Source organism: Carya illinoinensis, chromosome 3, assembly GCF_018687715.1.
Source record: "Carya illinoinensis cultivar Pawnee chromosome 3, C.illinoinensisPawnee_v1, whole genome shotgun sequence".
NCBI classification, from domain to species: domain Eukaryota; kingdom Viridiplantae; phylum Streptophyta; class Magnoliopsida; order Fagales; family Juglandaceae; genus Carya; species Carya illinoinensis.
The window spans coordinates 46473454-46496437 of NC_056754.1; the positions used below are offsets into that span (position 1 = coordinate 46473454).

The 22984-nt window shown below is 33.8% G+C and overlaps 1 protein-coding gene and 1 pseudogene across 1 annotated transcript; one reads left to right on the plus strand and one right to left on the minus strand.

Annotated features, from left to right (window-relative positions):
• Positions 1-5975: 5975 nt before the first annotated feature.
• LOC122304437 lies at positions 5976-6928 on the plus strand. The gene is made up of 2 exons (XM_043116716.1): positions 5976-6394; positions 6525-6928. The coding sequence occupies exons 1-2, from the start codon at positions 6111-6113 to the stop codon at positions 6790-6792; spliced, it is 552 nt and encodes a 183-aa protein (XP_042972650.1). The 5' UTR covers positions 5976-6110; the 3' UTR covers positions 6793-6928.
• A 1222-nt stretch (positions 6929-8150) lies between these two features.
• On the minus strand, positions 8151-19112 carry LOC122304436 (annotated as a pseudogene).
• Between the last annotated feature and the right edge of the window lie 3872 nt (positions 19113-22984).

Consider the following 22984-nt stretch of genomic DNA (forward strand, 5'->3'; position numbering starts at 1 on the left):
GTTAAACATACTTATGTTCCTAATTTATATATGTAGAAAATGTCAAATCTTACAAAATTGAAATTCGTTGCTCTTGATATTTCTGGAAAAAATTATTTATCTTGGATCTTTGATGCTAAGATCCATCTGGATGCGATGAATCTGGGAGATACAATTAAAGAAGGAAATCAAGGGTCCCTGCAGGACCATGCTAAGGCAATGATTTTCCTTCGGCACCATCTTCATGAAGAATTAAAAACTGAGTATCTAACGGTGAAAGATCCACTTATTTTGTGGAATGATTTAAGGGAGAGATATGAACACCAGAAAATTGTAATCCTCCCAAAAGCTCGTCATGATTGGATGCACCTGAGGTTGCAAGATTTCAAGAGTGTCAGTGAGTATAACTCTGCACTCTTTAAAATTAGCTCACTATTAAAATTATGTGGTGAAAAAGTCACTGATGATGACTTATTAGAGAAGACATATACTACTTTTCATACCTCGAATGTGCTCCTGCAGCAGCAGTATCGAGAGCGAAAGTTCAAAAAATATTCTGAACTTATATCTTGTCTTCTATTAGCTGAGCAAAATAATGAGCTTTTGTTAAGAAATCACCAGTCACGTCCTACTGGTTCTATATCATTCCCTGAAATGAATGGTACTAGATTTACATCATTCCCAGAAGTGAATGGTACATCTTTTCAAAGAAAAAGAGAGCGTGGACATGGTAAGAAAAACTATAGAAGTGGAAGTCCTAGAAGTGACCACACTAAAAGGGATAATAATAGATATACACCTTACTACCAGAAGTGGTTCAATTCAGAGAAGGGCAAAGGTCCTCAAAACAAATTTTTAAAGAAAAATGAAGATGGATGCCATAGATGTGGTATGACTGGATATTGGGCTCGTACCTGTCGTATAACTAAGCACTTGGTTGACTTATACCAATCTTCTATAAAAGAAAAAAAAAGAAATTTGAAACAAATTTTGCTGAACCATCATATGCTTTAGATTCTATAGATGGAGAAGATATTACAAGCCTTGATGTTTCTGATTTTTTTGAGGATTCTAGTGGTAGAGTTGATCATGGAAGTGTTCTTTTTTAATTAATGTATTTCCTTTATATTATTATAAAATATTTTTATATTCTGCAATGTTTTATAGTAATAAAAGTTTTATATATTTTGTAAAATCATGAGTCTTATTGATAAACTTTCTATCTCTGAGATGAATAATAGAGATGTATGTCTGGCTGACAGTGCTACAACTCACACAATTCTTAAGGATAAAAAATATTTTCAAAATCTAACATTGAGTAAAGCCTATGTTCATACCATTTCTGGTTCATCGAATCTAATTGAAGACTCCGGAAGAGTTTATATTGTGTTGCCTAATGGCACTAAATTTTATATTGATGATGCTCTATTTTCTTCACAATCCAGAAGAAATTTATTGAGTTTTAAAGATATACGTCGTAATGGTTGTCATATTGAAACCATTAACGAAGACAAAAAAGAGCATCTTCTCATTACTAAAATAATTTCGAGCCAGAAGCTCGTATTAGAAAAACTACCTGCCCTCTCATCTGGATTGTATTATACAGAAATGAGAACAATTGAATCACATGTTGTAATGCACCAAAAGTGCATTGATCCCAAAATATTTATGACTTGGCATGATCGCCTTGGACATCTGGGATCAATAATGATGAGACGAATAATTGATAATTCGTATGGGCATCCCCTAAAGAATCAGAAGATTATCTTACCCAATGAATATCCATGCTCTGCATGTTCTCAAGGTAAATTGATTATCAAACCATCTATCTCAAAGGTTGTTTTTGAATCTCCATCTTTTTTACAAAGGATTCATGGGGATATATATGGGCCTTTTCAACCATCAAGTGGACCGTTCAGATATTTTATAGTTTTAATTGATGCATCAAGTCGATGGTCACATGTTTGTCTACTTTCCACTAGAAATGTTGCATTTGCTAAACTTCTTGCACAAATAATTAAGCTACGAGCATAATTCTCTAACTATCCAATTAAAACCATTCGATTGGATAACGCAGGAGAATTTACATCTCAAGCTTTTGGTAATTATTGCATGTCAATAGGAATAGATGTTGAACATCCAGTTGCCCACACATACACTCAAAATGGTTTAGCTGAATCATTGATTAAAAGGCTTCAGCTAATCGCTAGACCTTTACTCATGAAATCAAATCTTCCTATTTCTGCTTGGGGACATGCTATAATTCATGCAGCAGCATTAATTCGAGTTAGGCCATCAGCATATCACAAATATTCACCATTACAGCTTGCATTTGGTCAGCAACTAAATATTTCTCATCTTCGTATTTTTGGATGTACTGTATATGTTCCAATTACACCTCCACAACGTACAAAGATGAGCCCTCAACGTAAACTTTGGATATATGTTGGGTTTGATTCTCCATCTATTATCAGATACCTTGAGCCTCTTAAAGGGGATATGTTTAACGCACGTTTTGAGGATTGTCATTTTGACGAATCCATTTTTTCCAATATTGGGTAATGAGAAGTCGGTGCCTAAAGCACGACAGGAAATTACTTGAAAAAATAAAGCTCTTTCCCAATTTGATCCTCATACAAAAGAATGCAATCTAGAGGTTCAAAAGATTATTCATTTGCAAAGTGTTGCAAACCAATTACCGGATGTATTTACTGACACTAAAGGTGTGGTAAAATCATATATTCCTGCTGTTAATATTCCAGCAAGGATTGCAGTATCTAAAGGATAAGTTGCCAAAACAGCAATAGGCGAGTCTAAGATACGCCTGAAGCGTGGACAGCCTATTGGTGCTAAGGACAAAATTTCTCGGAAGAGGAAAATACAAAATGAATTTGGTACTCCTGAAGAGTCCATACCAATACAGGCCATAAGAGTAATTGATGCTCCTGAAGAGAGTAAATCTCCTGAGAAAGAACCTCCTAAAGAGGTATTTCATGAAATGTCTTCCCTTAAAGAGGGACAGGTACCTGAAAATAACGAGATCTTGATACATTTCATGAGTACAGGAGAAATTTTAAATAGAAATAAAACTGTTGTCGACAACATATTTTCATATAAAATGGCTCTTGACATTACCAGAAGTAATGAAGAAATTGAGCCAAGAACTGTCGAAAAATGTCGACGTAGAAATGACTGGCCAAAATGGAAATCAACTATTGAAGCTGAATTAAACTCGCTAGCAAAGCGAGAGGTCTTTGGACCAATTGTACAAACACCAAAGGGTGTAATGCCTGTTGGATATAAATGGATATTTATACGTAAGCGTAATGAAAGCAATGAAATTGTACAATATAAAGCATGACTTGTTGACAAGGTTTCTTGTAGAAACCGAGGATTGATTATGAGGAAACATACTCTCCTGTTATGGATGCAATCACATTCAGATATTTGATCAGTTTGGCAGTTATAAAAAGATTAGATATGCAGTTGATGGATGTGGTCACTACATATTTATATGGATCATTAGATCATAACATATATGAAAATCCCTGGAGGATGTAAAATGCCTGAAACTTCTAATCTGAATACATCCAGAAGTATGTATTCTATTAAGCTTCAAAGATCTTTATATGGATTAAAGCAATCCGGATGCATGTGGTATAAACGTCTTAGCGAATATCTATTGAAAGAAGGATTTGAGAATAATCCAATATGCCCATGTGTTTTTATTAAGAAATCAGACTCCGGATTTGTTATTATTGCGGTTTATGTTGATGATCTAAATCTTGTTGGAACTCCTGAAGAGATCAGAAGAACCGCTACATATTTAAAGAATGAATTTGAAATGAAGGATCTTGGCAAAACGAAATTTTGTCTCGGCCTGCAGCTCGAGCATTTGCCAAATGGAATTCTCATTCATCAATCAAATTATACAGAGAAAGTCTTGAAACACTTTTACATGGACAAAGCTCATCCCCTGAGTACTCCAATGGTTGTTCGATCACTTGATGTGCAGAAGGATCCATTTCGTCCTTGTGAAGACAATGAATAAATTCTTAGTCCTAAAATACCTTATCTCAGTGTAATTGGAGCCCTGATGTATGTTGCAAATTACATTCGGCCTAATATTGCATTTTCAGTTAATTTACTTGTAAGATATAGTTTCGCACCAACTCGAAGACATTGGAATGTCATTAAACATATCTTTCGATACCTTCGAGATACGGTTGATATGGGATTATTTTATTAACATGGTTCAAGTCCACAATTAGTTGGATATGCAGATGCAGGTTATTTTTCAGATCCACATAGAGGTAGATCTGAAACTGGATATGTATTTACTTATGGAAATTCTGCTATATCATGGAGATCTGTCAAACAAACACTATCTGCTACCTCTTCAAATCACTCAAAGATCATTGCAATTCATGAAGCAAGTCGAGAATGCATTTGGCTAAGATCAATGATCCAACATATTCAATAAAAGTGTGGTCTTCCAGTGATTAATGATAGTCCAACAACTTTATACGAAGATAATGCTGCTTGTATTACTCAAATTAGAGGAAGATATATCAAAGGTGGTAAAACCAAACATATTTCACCTAAATTCTTTTATACTCATGAACTTCAAGAGAAATGTGAAATTAAAATCAAGCAGATACGATCAAGTGATAATCTGGCAGATTTATTCACAAAAGCATTACCAACTGTAACATTTAAGAAGATTGTGCAGAATATTGGAATGCAGAGACTTGAAGACATTTTTATTATGCACTTTTCAGGGGGAGTAATGTCTTGAAGACTTATGCTGATTGTACTCTTTTTCCTTCGCTAAGGTTTTATCCCACTGGGTTTTCCTTTGCAAGGTTTTAATAAGGCAATCTTAAAGCATTTTACGGTACACATGAATATTGTACTCTTTTTCCTTCGCCATTGGTTTTTTTCCCACAGGGTTTTTCCTTGGCAAGGTTTTAATGAGGCATATTCTTTATATGTGGTCATCCAAAGGGAGAGTGTTGTAAAATAACATTGTTGTAAAATAAATTGTATGACCACCTTGAACTAGCCGTCAAATGCATAGTGCATAGTACTAGTATAGTGAGCTAGCCGTCAAAATGCATAGTGCATAGTGCTAACATAGTGAGCTAGCTGCCAAATGCATAGTACTAGTCGTCAAAAGCATAGTCCCCTTTGTACTCCTATATATATCATTGAATCCTTTAAGAAATTTATAAGTTTCATAACCTCTCTGAGTTCTATCTTTTTCTCTCTTCTTTCGAAAGTTTTATAATAATTATCTAATAGTGATAAATATGTTTTATCTTACGTAATGGGATGAAAGTAGATGGTGATATAGTGTATAGAATTTTACTTTAAAATTTCTAGGAGGGAGCTTCCTGGGTCAAGGAATCAAAGAATATACTATTACCCACAGGGGCAGAGAGCTACGCTTCAAAACGGTGAAAATGGGAGGACAAAGTGAACTGTTGAGACGGAACCTGTTAGGATAATTTTTTTTTTTCCCTTTCTAAGGAAGGTAAGGTTTGGGGGAGAAAAAACAGAGTAATATCCACCATGAATTTTCCTCTAAACTTATTAAACAATTTCTATTAGATCTAGAGGGATTCCACCTTGGTAAAACCTTGTGCTATGCTTGGCCATGGCCCCCCATAACTATTATATTGCCTTTTGTTCCTTTTTTAAAAGATGAAAGATGCCTTGAAACATTGAAATATTCAAATTTGTCATGGCTTTATGAGGCAAATTATCCTAGATGTTGACCTCAGTAACAACACAACACAACAACAAAAGGGTGACCCAGACATGGATGGATGTCTTCAACAGACCTTATCCTCTTTCTAGTAGCATGGGAAAGCAATAACTTTAGACCGTAAGGTGATGATAATGACAACTTTTAGGATAAAGCGTTTTTGGAAGGTAACATTTTCAATTCAATAAATTATTCAATCTTATCACATTCTTCATTAATGAACTTATATGCTATCAAGCATGTAATATGCATATAATATATATATATATATATATATATATGTATGTATGTATATATACACAAATGCTTCCTAGGAGACCATATAGCAAGTTTCCAAAACTAGGTTATTCTTCGAGAAAATATGGGTGAACAAGCAAATTCTGTATTTGGTGATCAAGATTTGAAGGAAATTGGTGTCAATGGAGCTTGGCACCAAAGTTGGCTTGTCATGGAAGGTGGTGATGGTATTTGCGTTACAACATCCATCGAATCCTCAACAACTTCCACAAACTCTGTTGCATCGTCCTCTTCATCTGAATTGGTAGAGGATGCTTCCTCTTCAACTTCATATTCATCATCATCCTCATCGCTAACAAATGGGCCTCTATATGAATTATCTGAAATCATGGTCCATCTACCCGTAAAGTAAGAAAATCTATACAACTTACTATTAATGACTCGTGTTAACATTTCAAAGAAAAAATCTTTCTTTTGGTTGATTTAGATATATCGTATGGGTTTTAAAGTCTGATTGGATTGTGTTTTTTTGGTACAGGAGAGGACTCTCTAAGCATTATCAAGGGAAGTCCGAGTCTTTTACATCTCTAGCGAGTGTGAAAAGCTTAGAAGATCTTTCAAAGAGGGGGGCATCACAGAGAAAGAAACTGAAGTCATGCACTCCCCCTAAGGCCATCATATCAAAGAAGGTTTCAAGAGGATCTTTGTTATCTTCTTTGGCTAAAAGAGGTGGTTTGTTTGGTGGTTTTAGGCCTTCATTCCATGCACAAAAAGAATTTTTGATATGCAAACCACGAGAGGTTTGACAACTGGCTTATGTTCTGCATACTCATTGGAAGAAATTATGCAATCTTCAGTGAGTACTACTTTTTCTTTTTTGTTTTTTGGTTAGAAAGAATGGAACTCGATGCTCACTTTGGATATTCAATTAAATTTTAGAAAGCCTACTCTCCTTGATGAATTTCAATCAACTTAGATGTCATATAATTTTGCAAATACTGATCAAGCTATGGCAAAGACCAACATGTCCACAACTCATGAATTCTCCTCTCGTCACCTCTCCTTTCTATTTTCTCTCATTTTGCTTCCGCCATGGTTTTTCTTGCTCTCCAATCCAATCCACCCCCGCCTCCATTTTCGGCCGTTCTCTCCATGCGCCGTCATGGGCGCATATGAATTATCTCACGTACTCTCACCGTTCAACAGCTCTACGAAACCCACGTCTTCCTATCCATCTCGTCTCTTGAGCGCCAATCATTGCGCACCACCACTGTTTGACATTGTTCAGCTCCTCTCCAGTGATCTAGTCAGTTGACTACAGTTCCACCATCTCCACTGCAGCAAGAAGACTCCTTGTAAGTGTCATGGACATCCTTCAAAGCAACCATTCTCTGATAATAGTTCAACAGCCATCTCTTCTAAACTCTCTACTTAGGACACGTGGGTTTTGAGACTTCGTACAGAACAACCATTTTGTCCTATTTTTTTTTTTTAATTTTTATTTTCCAAGCAAGCATTTCATTAACATAAAATAACCATTAACACCTCATTACAACAAGTGTAACACTAAAATAAAAAATAAAAAAATGAGACCAGCATTCTCGTCTTTAAGATTTTCAGTTAATCAATAACAAAATTGGATGGGTGGCATCGTCTAACCCAAGTAGCCGGTGGCCGGAAAACATCGCATACGGCTGTGACATCGACTAGCCCAATCATTGTGTCTATTTCTCCGTTCCTTTTTTTTTTTTTTTTTCATCAAGCAATTTGTATCTTGATTTTCATCCCGAGGTACAGGCAAAACTAAATACCACCGGCAGTTGCTCCAAAGCTAATATTCATGCAATTTATCAAGACAAGGCTTTTATTTTTCATTTTTTTTTTTTTGCTACATATATTAGAGAGTAGAGACTACTTACTCATATAAATAATTTGTTTTATATATTTGAATGTCATCCGCTTTGCTGAAGATCAAGACCGTATACATTAACGATAGCCGGAGGCATTCGGCCTGGATGTTTTACTCATTCTCCTGCAAACACAATACGATCCAATACTATACAAAATGTAGTTAAAACGACGCAATGGCAAAGGCCTTTTTATCTTTGGATGACCTCACAGGGTGAGTACTCGGTTCAGGCAATACGAACAAAAAACATAAAAAGAAAACAAAGCCATGCCCTTAAGGATCTATTATACGAGTAAATATGTTTAATGCAATCCTTACTATGTACTCGTTGAATGACAGCTTACTTTAAATGTGTATTAAACCATTTAATACATGATCATATCTTGTATACGGGTACTTTCCAAGGAGATAAAAGCATTTTCTCATCACAGTTGCAGTAGCTTCGCACTGTAAGAGTCTGCTTGTTTCTGCAGCTGAACCAACGACCTAACCAAGTTTCGTTATAACAAAGTTAATCGGAGAGTTTTCATGTTAATATTCCCTAACTCACTTTTGTATCTTTTGATGCGTCTCCCTAGAAATAGGAACTTGATTATGCCATCCCTGTGAATGGAAAATCAAGAAAAAGAAAGATAGACCAAACAAATTCGGGAAGCTAGTTGGCTGCTTCACCCCAACCCCCCTTTGGTGCTGCTTAATCAAATACAACATAAAATAAAAAGCAGTGGATTGAACGTATGTGGACTATACCTGACAGTTGGAATAGAATTTTATGAAGTTTTCTGACAAATTATAGAGGTATTCACAGAACACGTTTGGCAGTAGATTGGTGCAGGCCTCCTCAACAATCTGAAAAGTGGAATGGCATTTACGGCAGTCAGATCCACGCATCATGGCAGCTAATATAGTAACATGAATTTTAAGGTCAAGAAGTATGAGAGACAAGTTCTTCTGATGCAAATCTTACCTCAGAAAATTGTAGCAGATGAAGCCCCAGCGCACGCTCATCCACATGATCCAACATTATTGCCCCAGTCTATCTCAATCAAATGGAGATAAAAGAACCAAAAAGCAGCATTAGACTTCAACTAGTTGATTAACTAATTATCAACATGAAGACACCACTTCCATGTGCAAAACACAAGTCAAAAATCTAAATCTGGCTAAAAAAGAAGTCAAATTTTGTATGTAAATGACATTGGAATTCTCTCGTGTATGCTCACCATGTGTCAAGGTGACAACCCTCTGTCACTTATCAAGAAATATGCAAATGAAATTTGAAAGGGGTAGAGAAGGGTTGGGGGAGAGGTAGAGAATAACAAGCAGAAAAAAGTGGCAAGAAGCACTGCTGTAGAGAACTTTTTATCACAGTCATGAGTGGAAGTTATAGCAAAATTATACGGGCATTCAGGATTACAGACTATATACCTTCACAGGTCCAGTCAAAGTTCACTCCAGAGTGACATTAATTCAGGTGAAGCTAGAGGCAAGCGAAACTTAATTGTGAACATATGCAAGCACAACATAAAATCTTTGGGTACAAGTACTGCTTGAAGTAGAAAGAGAACTTACATTCTTTAAGTCCTCAATGTTTTTACCAGATTTTCTGATGATTGAACAGATTCGAGCATGAGAATACAGCAAGTATACAGCAGTATTGCCCTGTACATATCAAGTTTAGGGAATTCAGGAACAAATGTAAGTGAATTCAGGAACAAAAATAAAGTAGCAACTGCAAATGCTCAGAACTAAAGCGTGCATGGGAGAGAGAAAACAGACAAGAAAAACTAATAATAACTAGCAGTAATTGTTTGGGGAAAAAACTATAGTAATCTGCTTCATTTTTTTACATGGGAAATTTTATTAGAAAGCAACATGGACGCTATTCAAGTACATAGAGAGTACACATGAAATTCGCCAATGCTGAAAAAGTACTCCGCTTCATAGCCAGACTCTGAAGGTGATTCATAAAATCAATAAAAGAGCAGTAATGTAAATATGAGTAGGCATAGGCAAAAGGATTCTGTAACCTAAAAATGATCCAATAAATTAATAGCTTCATGGCTTAGCTTCAGAGAATCTGCACAACAAAAATTAGTGAATGGTAGATGCACCTTATCATTTAACATCTGATCAAAATTAAAGGTGTAATTGGTCAATCTGTTGTTCTTAAAATCAGCATACCTGCCAAGACCATTTAAAAGAATATCTGAGCACTAACACTCAGAAAGGGGAAAGCATGTTCATTCCAGTAAAATAGAAAATCCAGGAATTAAACCATCACTTTTTTAAGCATAATGTTCCCAATGGTGCAACAGAAAATTGTTGGATGACTCATTGACTTAAAATTTTTCAGGAAGAATGAAAATCTTTCACTTTCAACAAAAACGTAAATGGCACGATCTATTTCACTTAGGGTCCGTTTGGCAACACAATTGTTTTCAAGTATTCTCAGATGTTCTCAGATATTTCCTTTCTAAACATCACTCAAACACAAAATACTTTCAATTTCCAATCTTCAACTTTTTTATCTAATCATTACCTCATTACAATTTTTTCCCAAACAAAACACAAAAAACAATACTACTTTTTCAAATTTCAAAACAAAAATATTATTAAAAAATTATATTAAAACAATTTTAAAATTTTATAACATTTTTATTTGAACTTTTTTCTCTCCTTTCCCAAAACTCAATAAAACATTTTAACTCAAACAATTTCACTACTAATCACAGATATACGGAGATATTCTAAGTATTCAAACGGGCCCTTGGTATCCCCTAGCTATAAAAATAAGCATAATAATGATACCCCAGTATTAGAGATCAACTAAAATTCGATATAACCATTGCTCTGGGAAAGATTCTATAGCCCCCTAATTATATAGGGATCATCTAAAAAGCGCATTGTTTGAATTGGATAAGTGCCAGCAGGATGCCCCAACATCATAAGACAGCAAGATATTTGATGTCTTACAATTGTTACTTGCAGGCCATACTAATTCTGCAAGTACTTAAAACACTTTTTACGAATATTATTGATGTAGATGTACGGGTATAAGTAAATTACTTAACAGCACCATAACCAACTGCCTCGGCAGTTTGCTCAAGCTCCTCTTCAGTCCATTCTACATCCTTACCTAATCAAGATGGAAGAAATATTTACAGGCTTCTGAAGTTTTTAAACTTACATAATTGGTATAAGGAAAGGAAATAAGCACATCAAGGATCCTAGATCTAAGAACTGTAAATTAGAAGGTGTCATATACGTTATTACAAAAAGAAAAATCAGAGAACCACACTTGTGACAAATAAAACAAAAGATAAGTCATTTAGTATCATACCACGATCAATAAGGGCTGTTTTACTGCGACTCTTGGCTTCATCAAGTAAGTCAACTAATTGAACAACTTCAGTGTTTCAAGTTCGAAAGTGCTTCCCATCTTCTCCAAGAACAAGACCAAAACCCACATGGGTAACCTTAGGGTATGTGTTATCCTCAGCTGGAAGCCAACCCGCACGTTTGGCAGCCTGAAATATAGAAGCAAAAGCGTCCGAAGAAAACTTAGATGATGTGGCGAACAACATGAATGAATGACAAAGTGATAAAAGATATGGCTTTGGACACATACCCTAAACACCATATCAAAGTGCTGTTGCTGGCCAATGTCGGTGAGATATATAATCCACTCAGCTTTCTCTTCACTAAGGCGATACCTATGCATTGCAAGCAGCACTGTCAAAAAGAGTGATCTTATTATCACTCCCCACCAGCTACTCAGCAGTCAAATGGTATTACAAACTCTATAAATAATTACAATGAACATAAAACTAGCATCCTCATCTCAAATGAACATGTTAGTGAGAGAGACCCTCACATACCTTTACACTGTAATCAATTCATTGATAATGGTCAGCCATTGACCAGTATCAATGCAAAGATATTAGCATAACAGGGGTTAGTAAGAGAGGGGCAAGGGAGTGGGGAGCCTGCAATTTAAAATAATCATTGCAAATGGAGTTGAAAAGATGCCACTTTTCATTTTCATTTACAGGAATGTGAATTTATCTCAACTTTCCAAAAAACATTATTTAAAGAAGACAACTTTTTTAAAAGCATCTAGCTGAACAACCAGATATGCCAATATTCCAAACTATAAACTATCCAAAACTCCAATTTAAATGCTCAGGAAGTTAGCAAAACTCCATTATGCCAGCCATCAATCCATGTTAGATATCAACAAATATACCATATCCCATCCAATGAGCATTGGTTGTGCGATTACCAAAAAGTTGCACAGCTTCCAAGAACAAATGGCTTACATGCACACAAGCTCCACATGCTCACAAAGATGCAAATTATTGGAGATCATCAAGCCACTATTAGATGATTATGGCAATTCTAACGCCAGTACTATTTTTTGAAAAAATAAACTAAATCATACAAATCCAACAGCAAAGGAATGGGGAAGAAGAAATACATCCATAAGAACGTCTAAAAGATCATAAAGCTAAGTAATCATCAAAATCAATATCAAATTAAAACTAAAATGATAGTAGCAAAAAAAAAAACTAACCAACAATAAGAGGTATATTGAACCCTTCAATAAAGATCACACGAGCACCCTAACTGTCCTCAACTAAATTTTTACTAGTCAATTCCTTCAAAACGTCAGGGATATATGGATTGTAGAAGCTTTCCCCCTGCCAGCAAGAACATATATATGTGTGAGTATGCATATCCTTATGTTGCCAACTTTTCAGAAACTTGGCATAAATATCATAACTAAGATCCTTGTAGTCCATATGAAGGAAGGTTCCATCTGTATTTCATGCAACTTTCAAAATTGATAATTTCCTAATTGTGAATTTATTCAATTGCAACATTAATATAAAGAGGTAATGTGCTGTGAAATAACTCAACATAGCAAGTATGTCATCGCATATGCAATGTTGAATACTGGAAAGGCACTTCAGGTACAGCAACTCTGTTTGTAAAGCTCACGTTGCACTAACAACATAACTTCAACTTCCACAAACCCTTTATCCTCTCCACCCTCCACCATAAGACCAAAAAAAAAAGTGAAATCAAACATATATCTTATTTAGCATAAGATAATTCTGGGCACTTCAACCCTCACAGTGTATTCAATTCTGTTACGTCTAGAATTCATATCTATTTTAAATTTGCATTGTCTATTTTAAGGACCTGCAGACCTAATCTAGAATAAAGCTTATTAGTAAAATTGACCAAAACTCAAGGCAGAAGTTTCCAAAATGCAATAGTCAGGTCACATCATGCAAGTTTCCAAAAATTTCCCATTTGATGAGTACAATGTAGGAGAAACCAAAAGTTTATAATTTTCTATGCGAAAATTTGCATACCTTTTCCTCTCAATGAACTCCAAGGCATTGATAAACCCTATTATACTCATTCCGACAGATGTCACAAATCTGCGCCCATGCACCATGATACTTTGCTTCACCAGCCTGTCAAAAGTTGAAATTCGGCAGATATTATGAACCCTAAAAATTTAATTATTAAAATATTTGAAGGTATTGCATTGTCTGAGAGATCAACTTCAGTGCTTAAGTTCAAATGTGAATAAATCACCTGTAGTCGAACCACTGCCTTTTGTGCCTTCTCCTTAAATTCACGATCACTGCCAAATCTCTGTTTTGATGCCTTATAGAATGCCTATAAAAGTATCATTCAGGTTAGAATCAAGATCCATAACTTAAATCTCATTTTGTAGAACGTGTGATAAAATTTCACTATACATGCATCAAAGCATAAGAATCACATGGTGGAAATGCCCTATCATATTAAAAAGAATGCGCCCTTCAAGCATCTTCACGCACAATTTAAATTTGCATGAACTGACTTCAGTGCTTAACAAAGCACATTTCCAAACAAAACAATTTGGTTTGACCTCATTAACTCCCTAATATCACCTTTTAGAAGAAGAATAATTATAAGATAGCTTATTCAAATGTAACCCATCCTAAAGATTTGCTACTTTACTAAGAAAGAAGAGCATAAAGAGCAACTCTGTGATGGTGACTACATAAACAAATTTTGTCAAAATCTGAGTTCTGCAGCTTCCTTTCTGGGATTAAAATATTAACATGTGTGGCCACCTTTTATCAAGAGCGCATCTTATATACTGGAGCATGAATGAATTCATCACTGTTTACTCGCACTTGTTTGGTTCAAATTGTAATTTGTGACCCAAAGTGAAACTTTAGGTTAGAAAAGGAAGAATAAAAGATCCATCAAGACCCCAAACAATCTTAATGCTTTCACTTACCTGCAGATCCCTGACAGCTGTTTCATTAGCATCTTCCCAGTTTGAAAAATTTTCGAAGAGGAATTCAATCAACATGACAAACTGCAAAACACAAAGGAAAACTTTGAGCTATATGGTAGTGGTACTGCTACAATAGTTTTTTGATAAACAATGAAAATTTCATTAAAAAAATGCAAAGGTCACTCTCCAAATACACAAGTTGTATACAAGAGAGAGACCTATATAGTAAGAGAAACAGATACAAGAAAATGATGTAAATTGAGCCCATGAAAGTCTATAGAAGCTGTCCAAATGAGTATTGAAAAAGAAAGTCTTGAATCCTCCGTTGTCTGTTCACAGTCGTAAAAATTATATTATATGTTTCCCTAAATACACCATACAATGGAAACAGGAACCATTTTCCACAATGCTGCAATGTATGTTACTGGAATAAATGAAAATGGGGGATATTTACCTTTGATATAGAATAACTCAGTTCAAGATATTATAAATTCACAACATCCATTTCATTATGGATGAAGTTGACATCAACCATAAACAACACAGCATTCAGACTTGCACAAAGAATATGAGTTACCTAGTCTCTGAAGTAGACAAGTGTTGGATCCAATGTTTACAAGCAATCTAGAAGGTGGATTTCATTATGAGGTTACCTAAGTGACAACATGGAGGCGGCAAACAAAAGCATCAAATTATGCTTATAACATGCCCTCCTGCCAGGATTAGGAGTGTTACTTAACTACTTTCCATAACATCAGGTAATAAAGAGTTCTATAAATTTTAACATCTCAAAAGAATATATGTAACAGATGAAATATATCTAATCTTGAGGGAAGAAACATAATATCATAAATAAGTCTAATCAAAATCCTAAGCCTGCATTATAAACGCTTATTTCAGTCTTCACTAGATCAATAAGTGTCCTCTACTTACTCTGGCCCACAGACTCGTCCTCATCTTACCTGGGACATTATAAAACATAAAAATAAGAATCAGTCAAATATGTGAATAGCATCAAACTCTAACTGTTTTCGCCTTGTATTTCCTTAAAACATTTTTAAACACATTTAACATCACATGCACATCATCAAGAGGAAAAAATAAATAAAAATTTATCTCTGCCCCTTTTTATAAAAAAATAAAACTTCATTAAAAAATTGCAAAAGGAGATCAAGGTACTGCTTCTCCTCTTGGATGTAAAACACCCTGATGGACTACAACTTCTCAGTGGCTTGAACATCCACCCCTCCAACTTCGGTACCATCATATCCTCTACAAACATTTAATATTCACGCATTCATACATTATAGTTCTTTCTTTCCTTTCATTATTTACTTTCTCATAACTTTATAACATGAGCCCTTTCAAAATTTCTCAAATCATAAACATTCACTTAGCTTTCATAACACACACACACACACACACACACATATATATGTAGCATATGCATCACATATGTAAAATGGGCTTACAAGAAAGGCTTGTATCATAACATATAACTTGGAATTCATTTGAGGAAAAATGCAACATTTTATGTTGAAAGGAAAGGACATGATCACACTACTTGGCCATTGTGATGAATTTAGTCTCTTCTTGAGATTGTCAAGATGTTAAGCTTTATTGTTTATTAGAGTTTTGATGCTGTTATAATAGTAAGTGTATCATATTTAAGTAGTTAAAAGTATTTTTAACTTTATATAAATTTTAAAAGCTTACATATATAATATAATTAATTAATTTCTATTATTATATTAAAAATAAAAAAGCCTCATCTTCAATTTTCGCCTTATGCCTTATTTTATACCGGGCCGCCCCTGCCTTGGAGGAAAAAGCCTGCATAAAAATTGGTGTTTCTAGTTCTCCTAATCTGTTTTAAGATTTCTAGGATTCCCATCCAGCTTAGACCTATACATGGGGTCAACTCCACTTCAACCAGATCAATTTTCCCCTAAACAGATTTGGTTTTTCCAGAAAAAAGACTCCTGGCAGCTTACTGCCTCCTCGGGCAGTCCTTACTCTCTTTTTTAAAATAACTTTCCCCTATTTTTCTAATACAAATTAGTTTTACTGATTTACCAAAATTAACAAAAAAATACAAGGAATATTTTGACATCCATATCAAAGAACTTCCTATAAATAGAAACCCTCTAGATAAAGGGCACCCTGGTTTCCAAAATAAAAACCCTAGAATCTGGGGTGTGACACTACCTTTATCAAATTAGGAAGACCTATAGTATGTTAGATGATGGCAAACTTGGAAGAGAAGTTTTATTTGACAATTTCTGTCAAGAAATCATTTTGCTTTTGAGGTCCACTACAAGTGAATGGATTTGACCAAGAAACAAGAATCAATGAGATTATGTGCATAGAGCAAGAAACTATAATCATAACTTGATCCATTATTAAACATAAACAGCTACTATGTAATAAATGTACATTATTTATAATAAAAATACCTGTGTCCCCCAGTCACCAACATGATTTCGCCGAAGAACTTCAACATTTGAAAACTCAAGCATACGGGCAAGCTTATCCCCAATAATAGTAGACCTTAAATGGCCTACATGCATTTCCTTTGCTACATTTAGGAGAAGAAAAATCAACAATGGCTCTTTTGATTGGAAGCCGTGGTGCCCATGTGCCGATACCATCAACTAACATTTTTTGAAGACTCTGCAGCAGCAATATTTACCTTTAACCAACCACAAAAATTGGTTATATCCATTACAATAGTCTAAATCCTTCTCTTACTTTATGTGTTTCCTTTTTTGGAGATGATCGTGATTACAAAAGGTAAAAGAGAAGTTCCTTCTCACAAGAAAAAAAAAAAACACAGATAAGTTCCAATTACAGCCAAAAAAATGTTAAAACATGTGGGCACCTTAGCCATCCAGTCTTTTGATAATACAGCATTCACAAATCCTGGCCCAGCAACAGAGCATGATTCTATCATTTCAGATTGAGGAAGGTTTTGGATTATGGCCTAAAAATTAAATAAAAATTAAGATAAGTAGAGATAATTATCCAATACTATTAAATTAAAGTCTAACAGAGATTAGAACATAGTTGTAAATGTCAATACCTGTCCAACAGATAGAGGACCCTTCAACTCATTTTGCTTTCCTTTTATTTTAGACCATAGGCCCATTGCATTATTACTGCAACGAAGATAAAAGTCCCTAATTAGCACCAAAAAAACACCATAGGAAACCTGAAGCCAACATTTAAATGCATTTCTAACACTCGGGCAATTCCATAAATACAATTCGCCTATATTTCTCATACGCAGATGAGTGCCATACCACTGGTAATCACCAAAATTTGCAGTGCAAGCAGGAACCAAAGTCTCTACATCTGGCTCATTAGGCACCGTTGACTCGAGTGCTGCTTTAAACATTTTTCTAACTGTCACTTCACACTCCCGACATTATGTTCCTCCTGTGCCAAAATTCAAAATTACTTTTTCAGCAACAACTCAGTCACATGCGTGCTGAAACTAGCAAAGCAATTATCACCAAAAAAACCAATTGATCGCCCACAATATCGCAGATACACGCTTGAATAAATAAATTATCTCTGGGGGGCTGGGGGGAACTAACAGCAGTATATAGGTTTGAGTTACGTTATGTTGGTGAAATTACAATAATGTAATAAAAATTACAATAAAGTTAAAATTAAAACGAAGCCAGTTTGGACTGAGGCACGGAAATCTCGCTTTCTTTAAGGAGATTCAAGCCCTCTACTGTGTACAAAGTCTCAGATCAACTGATGCAGCAGAACTCTTCTTGACTTAACTCCTCCAAGATATAACAGCTCAACTAATTGTCGTATAACCCAAACCAACTCTGCACAAGCAGTTGAGCTCAAAGCTTCACTCAAAGAACACATTTCTATTGTCCGTAAAATCTCTCCAAAATATTCACACTTTTAACTGTCTCTTTTTTTTTCTCAAAAGAAAAAACTCTACTTTGGCACGTCGAAAAATAATTCTAGAAAAATTAACCGCCACACATGACGCCAATCTGACTTCAATTTAAGCAAAAAGTTGACATGTATGCGAAGAATGTTTTTCAAGGGAATGACAATTGAATGAAAGAAATAAAATGCCAACATTAAAACTCTAAACTGAAAGAATAAATCAGCCAACACCAACGGATATTTTAATGAGCTTTAACACACCAACGGCTAAAGACTATAAGTTGGCAAACGGCTATAATATCACCTTCTATATACGTACATGCATCCAAAAGAAGAGAAATAAAAACTGAATTAAGGAAGTAACGGTAATAATCTCTTAAACAAAAACGTTACTAATAAATATTATTTATCAAAAAATACCAACATGTTAACTTACATTTTCCATTGTCGAAACAGATTGTATCTGTTGCCAAAACGAGCCGCCTAGATGTCGCCCACAACCGGTATGTCTAGTTTGGCATCGGCCAAATCAAATTATCACGAGCTCCATAAGCAACTTACTTCAAAACAAAGTAAAGGACTATAAAAACACAACGAGAAATGGAGCATAGAAGAGACACAAAAAAAAAACAAACAAACAAACAAACGGTTTGCAATATCATGGTTCAGTTCAGTTGCTACCAGAAGCGAATAAATCCACACACACGCACACACTCTAGATAACTAAACAGTGAAATCACAGATGGTGGAAACTGAAAAGAGTAATCAAATTGAAAAACAAGTTCCTACTAGAGATGCCCATAAAATAAGAGTGAGATAGGCGATTGAAGGAAAGGAATGCCGGTGGAGAAACAGACAACGGCAATTGGGCTCGGGACGACCCTTTCGTTTCTCTCCTTTTCTTGTATAGTTTTTGACTTCGTCCCCTTTTGTTTGAGCTTGGTAAAGAAGTTCGAACTGAAGTATTTCCAAGCGAGAGTAACGGTAGATGTAAAATCTTTTTTATAATTTTTTATTTAATCACGTTTGAAGTTAGGGTATTTTTACAAAATGATGTTATTTTTAATAAATTATTTTATAAAAATATGAACATAATTATATAAAGGATGATAAAAAAATAAAAAATAAAAAATTGTATGTTTAACATTTCCTTTTCCAAAAAGAGAAATGTTTAACATCTTTACAATAAGTAGGGGTTGGGTACCCGCACCCAATCCGCCTGACCCAACCGCACAGGCTTGAGGCAAGCGTGGCAGTCCCCCCACATAAGGTGAGCAAACGGGTGGGTATGAGGGCCCCTAGGAGGACTGGGACAGGTGGGGCACTACACCTCCAAATTTATATATAAATATATAAATTTACATATTATTTAATAAATTTATTAAATGAAACGGCATCATTTTATTTTAAGATAAAAACATTCTCTCTCTCTCTCAAATCACATTTCTGTCTCACTCTATCGTCATTGCTTCTTTTAGTGTCGCCGCATCTCCGTCGTCTCCATTGTAACTTGTAAGTAATTCAAAATCCAAAAATGCATGGACATTCTTGATTGTCTTACATGATCAATGGAGGATGGATTTGTATTTTTGATGCTTTGGAGTTAGATTGTTAGCTACCATTTTGATTGTTGATTGTGATTTTTGTTTATTTTCAAATCTTCGATTTTGATTTGATTTTAATAGATGATTTAGAATTTCAATCCAAAACCCTAATTTAGGTTAGGAGTTCAATTCGAACACCTAACTTAATCTATTATGGAGTTTCAAACTGAAACTCCAAACTAGATTGAGGTCTCAATCCCACAATAAATATAATGAATAGGCATCTTTTACCCAATAAAAAAGGATTTGAATCAAGATTTTTGATGAATGGAATAAGGCATTAATATATCTGTCACATAATTTAAATGTAAAAATTTGTCTTCTAAAAAGAGAAATATTGAATAAATAGATCGTAAACTATAAGTTCTTACGATTTGAAATTTTCAGAATGACCACATTTAAAACAAAAACATCTTAGAGATAGATAGAGAGGTCGGAATTTATCTGAATCATACTCTTTCGTATGCGTCAAGAGTCTATTGATGAGAAGGAATTGGAAAAAGCTTGAACTTACTTCCTATAATAATGAATATAAGCACAATTGAAATTCCTAGAGAGTTATATAAGTGTATATTGATAAGACTATTCACTATTTCTTAAAGTTCGATCTTTCTCTTGGATGAACTATATAGACAAAAAATACCATGAACTAGAATAAAAGAACAAGCCCGCTTATGAGTAAATACGGCATAGTAGCCTCATTAGATCATATACCCAAGACAATCTAGTTTGGGTTTTCAATTTGAATTTGAAACCCAAAAATATATTGTGTGATTTTAAAAACCTAAAACTTGTTATATTTTGCATCATGTCAGGTGTTTGATATATTTTTAGTTACACGGATAATGTCGATTGTAATACTGTCGGTGATCATAATACTCATCCAAGTAGAAGACTAGTACTAGGGTTACCTCCCCGACTCCTATCATTATCCCTACACCCATGGGTCCACCAAATAAAAAAAATTTGTCTTAATCATGTAGGACATTTTATCAAGTCAGAAGCTGGTGCCTAATGACCTACAAGCAAAAGGTAATTATTGTGATATTGCTTATAGTTATCACTATAAACTACATGGTGCTTTTTAGTTGAAAAATCATTTAGAATAGCAATGCAAGAAGAGTGTATAAGATGTGGAGAATTCATGCAAATAGTTATAAAATTCAAAATCATGAATATTTCTCTTAAAAGGAAAATTTTGCATGTATTTTTAAATTCACATATTTTGATTTAAAGATCGAGACAAATAAAGTTTAAAATTTGTAGACGAATTATCTTCAATCTAGTGAGAATGATGCAAATCTAAATTGATATGAGCTATCCGGATTCAGATTCTATGCTAATTAATGTATTGAATTACGTTAAGAATGTGAATCTATGCAAATACGGCAAGTAAATCTTAATCTTCATTCAATTTGGGCAATTCTAATTATTTTTTTCTCAAATATTCTATTTACGTTCAGTTTTATCATCTTAAAAAAATATTTCATTTCAAGTTTTGAAAGTGATTTTGATTTCGGCTAGATTTTTGGCAAGTTTCTTCTTTACTTGTGTATTTAATTTTCATGCCATACTTTAAATTTTCCATTTTCAAAAAAATCTTCATAGTTTTGAATTTTGTAAGTATTAAAATACTATTTTATTTATATTAGATTAGTAAAAGTTGCTATTAAACTATTGACCAAAAAAGTGGATTAAATACTTTACCATTATCATATTTGCCCAACGGAGTCGTTGTTTATTCTAATTATTATCCTAATTATTCGTTATTATTTTTTATACTAATATTTTATATCATTTTGTCTCGATTATTAAAATTAGTATCTATCATATGAAGAAAATAGTAATTGTTGTTTACCGCATTCAATATAAATTAATGAAAACAATATTATAGCCACCGACTTTAATTATTAAAAACTATACATTATTATTACAATTAAGTACACCGAACTATGAATGGAAACTAGAAAGTCTAATTTCATTATTATTATCTAAAAAATATAAAAAATAATTTTTTTCCATAATAGAATTTCTTAATCCTCAAATTATTAGTCACCTACATCTATATTTATTTAAATTTTATGAAATAAATAGTAGAATTTGAATACCTTCTTAATTTTTATACTCTTTTATTTTGTTGGTACAAATATACACTATACTTCCTACACTTCTATTCAACAAAAGAAACCATCGTCCACGACAAAATTTTATGTAAGAGGAAAATATACAGCGAATATTATGATTTTTGCAACATTTTCTAAAACTCTAAGAGATTTTTTTCAAAAGGAATTTTTAAATGAAATAGAGGAAAATATATTTTTCTCTCTCTTCAAATCAAACCAATCATATACCATTAACCGAATGAATCAATGGGTTTAACAAGACAATGATCAATTTGTCTTTGAAGAATATCCACTATTATAAATTATGTCTTTTTCTCATTTTTTAAAAAAGATCATTTTTCAACTTCAATCTAAACATTTTTATACATTTTTTTTATGTGTTTTTCAGAAGAGATTTTCATCTTAAACAACTTCTATAAATTATGTTTAAGCTCTGTTTAGATATTGAGCTGAATTGAGATGATTTTAATTTCTTATTAATAGTAGTAAGTTAAAATGGTAGAATAAATTTTTTAAAACTCACTTAAGATGAGTTTAGATATATTTTAATATTAAGATAAGTTTAAATGTATTTATGATAAATTAAAAGAAAATTATAGATTTCACGTATAAAGAGATATTGAGTTGAAAAAAATTGTGAGTCTTACGTGTAAAGAGATTTTAAGTTTAAATGAGTTTAATGATTTGATAATCATATTTTTAAATGTTAGATTCAATTTAAAATTAGACTGAACTGAATTAATCTCAGTTAAATCCAAATTTCAAATGGAGCCTAAGTTTTTGCAAATGGAGCCTAAGTTTTTAAGTCTTTTCAATTATTTTTTTTAATCATATTCACAAATCCAATATAAAATAATCTTGAAAATTTTGTTTATCTTAGCAACTTGTTAGCCTGTATATTCAATTTCACAACATTCAAAAAAAATTTCCAGAATTCTCGAATTACAGAAGTACTTCTTCACTCACCAATAATGTATATTTTCCGTAATTTATGAGAAAAATGGTATATATAATGTTTTGCTTGGAGTGAACGGCAAGTCGAATTGAATAATTAATAGCTTTCAAGTCCTTTGTCCAATTTGGGGATGGGATCAGCAGTAAAGCAAGACGATGTAGTTGATGAAGAATGGGATC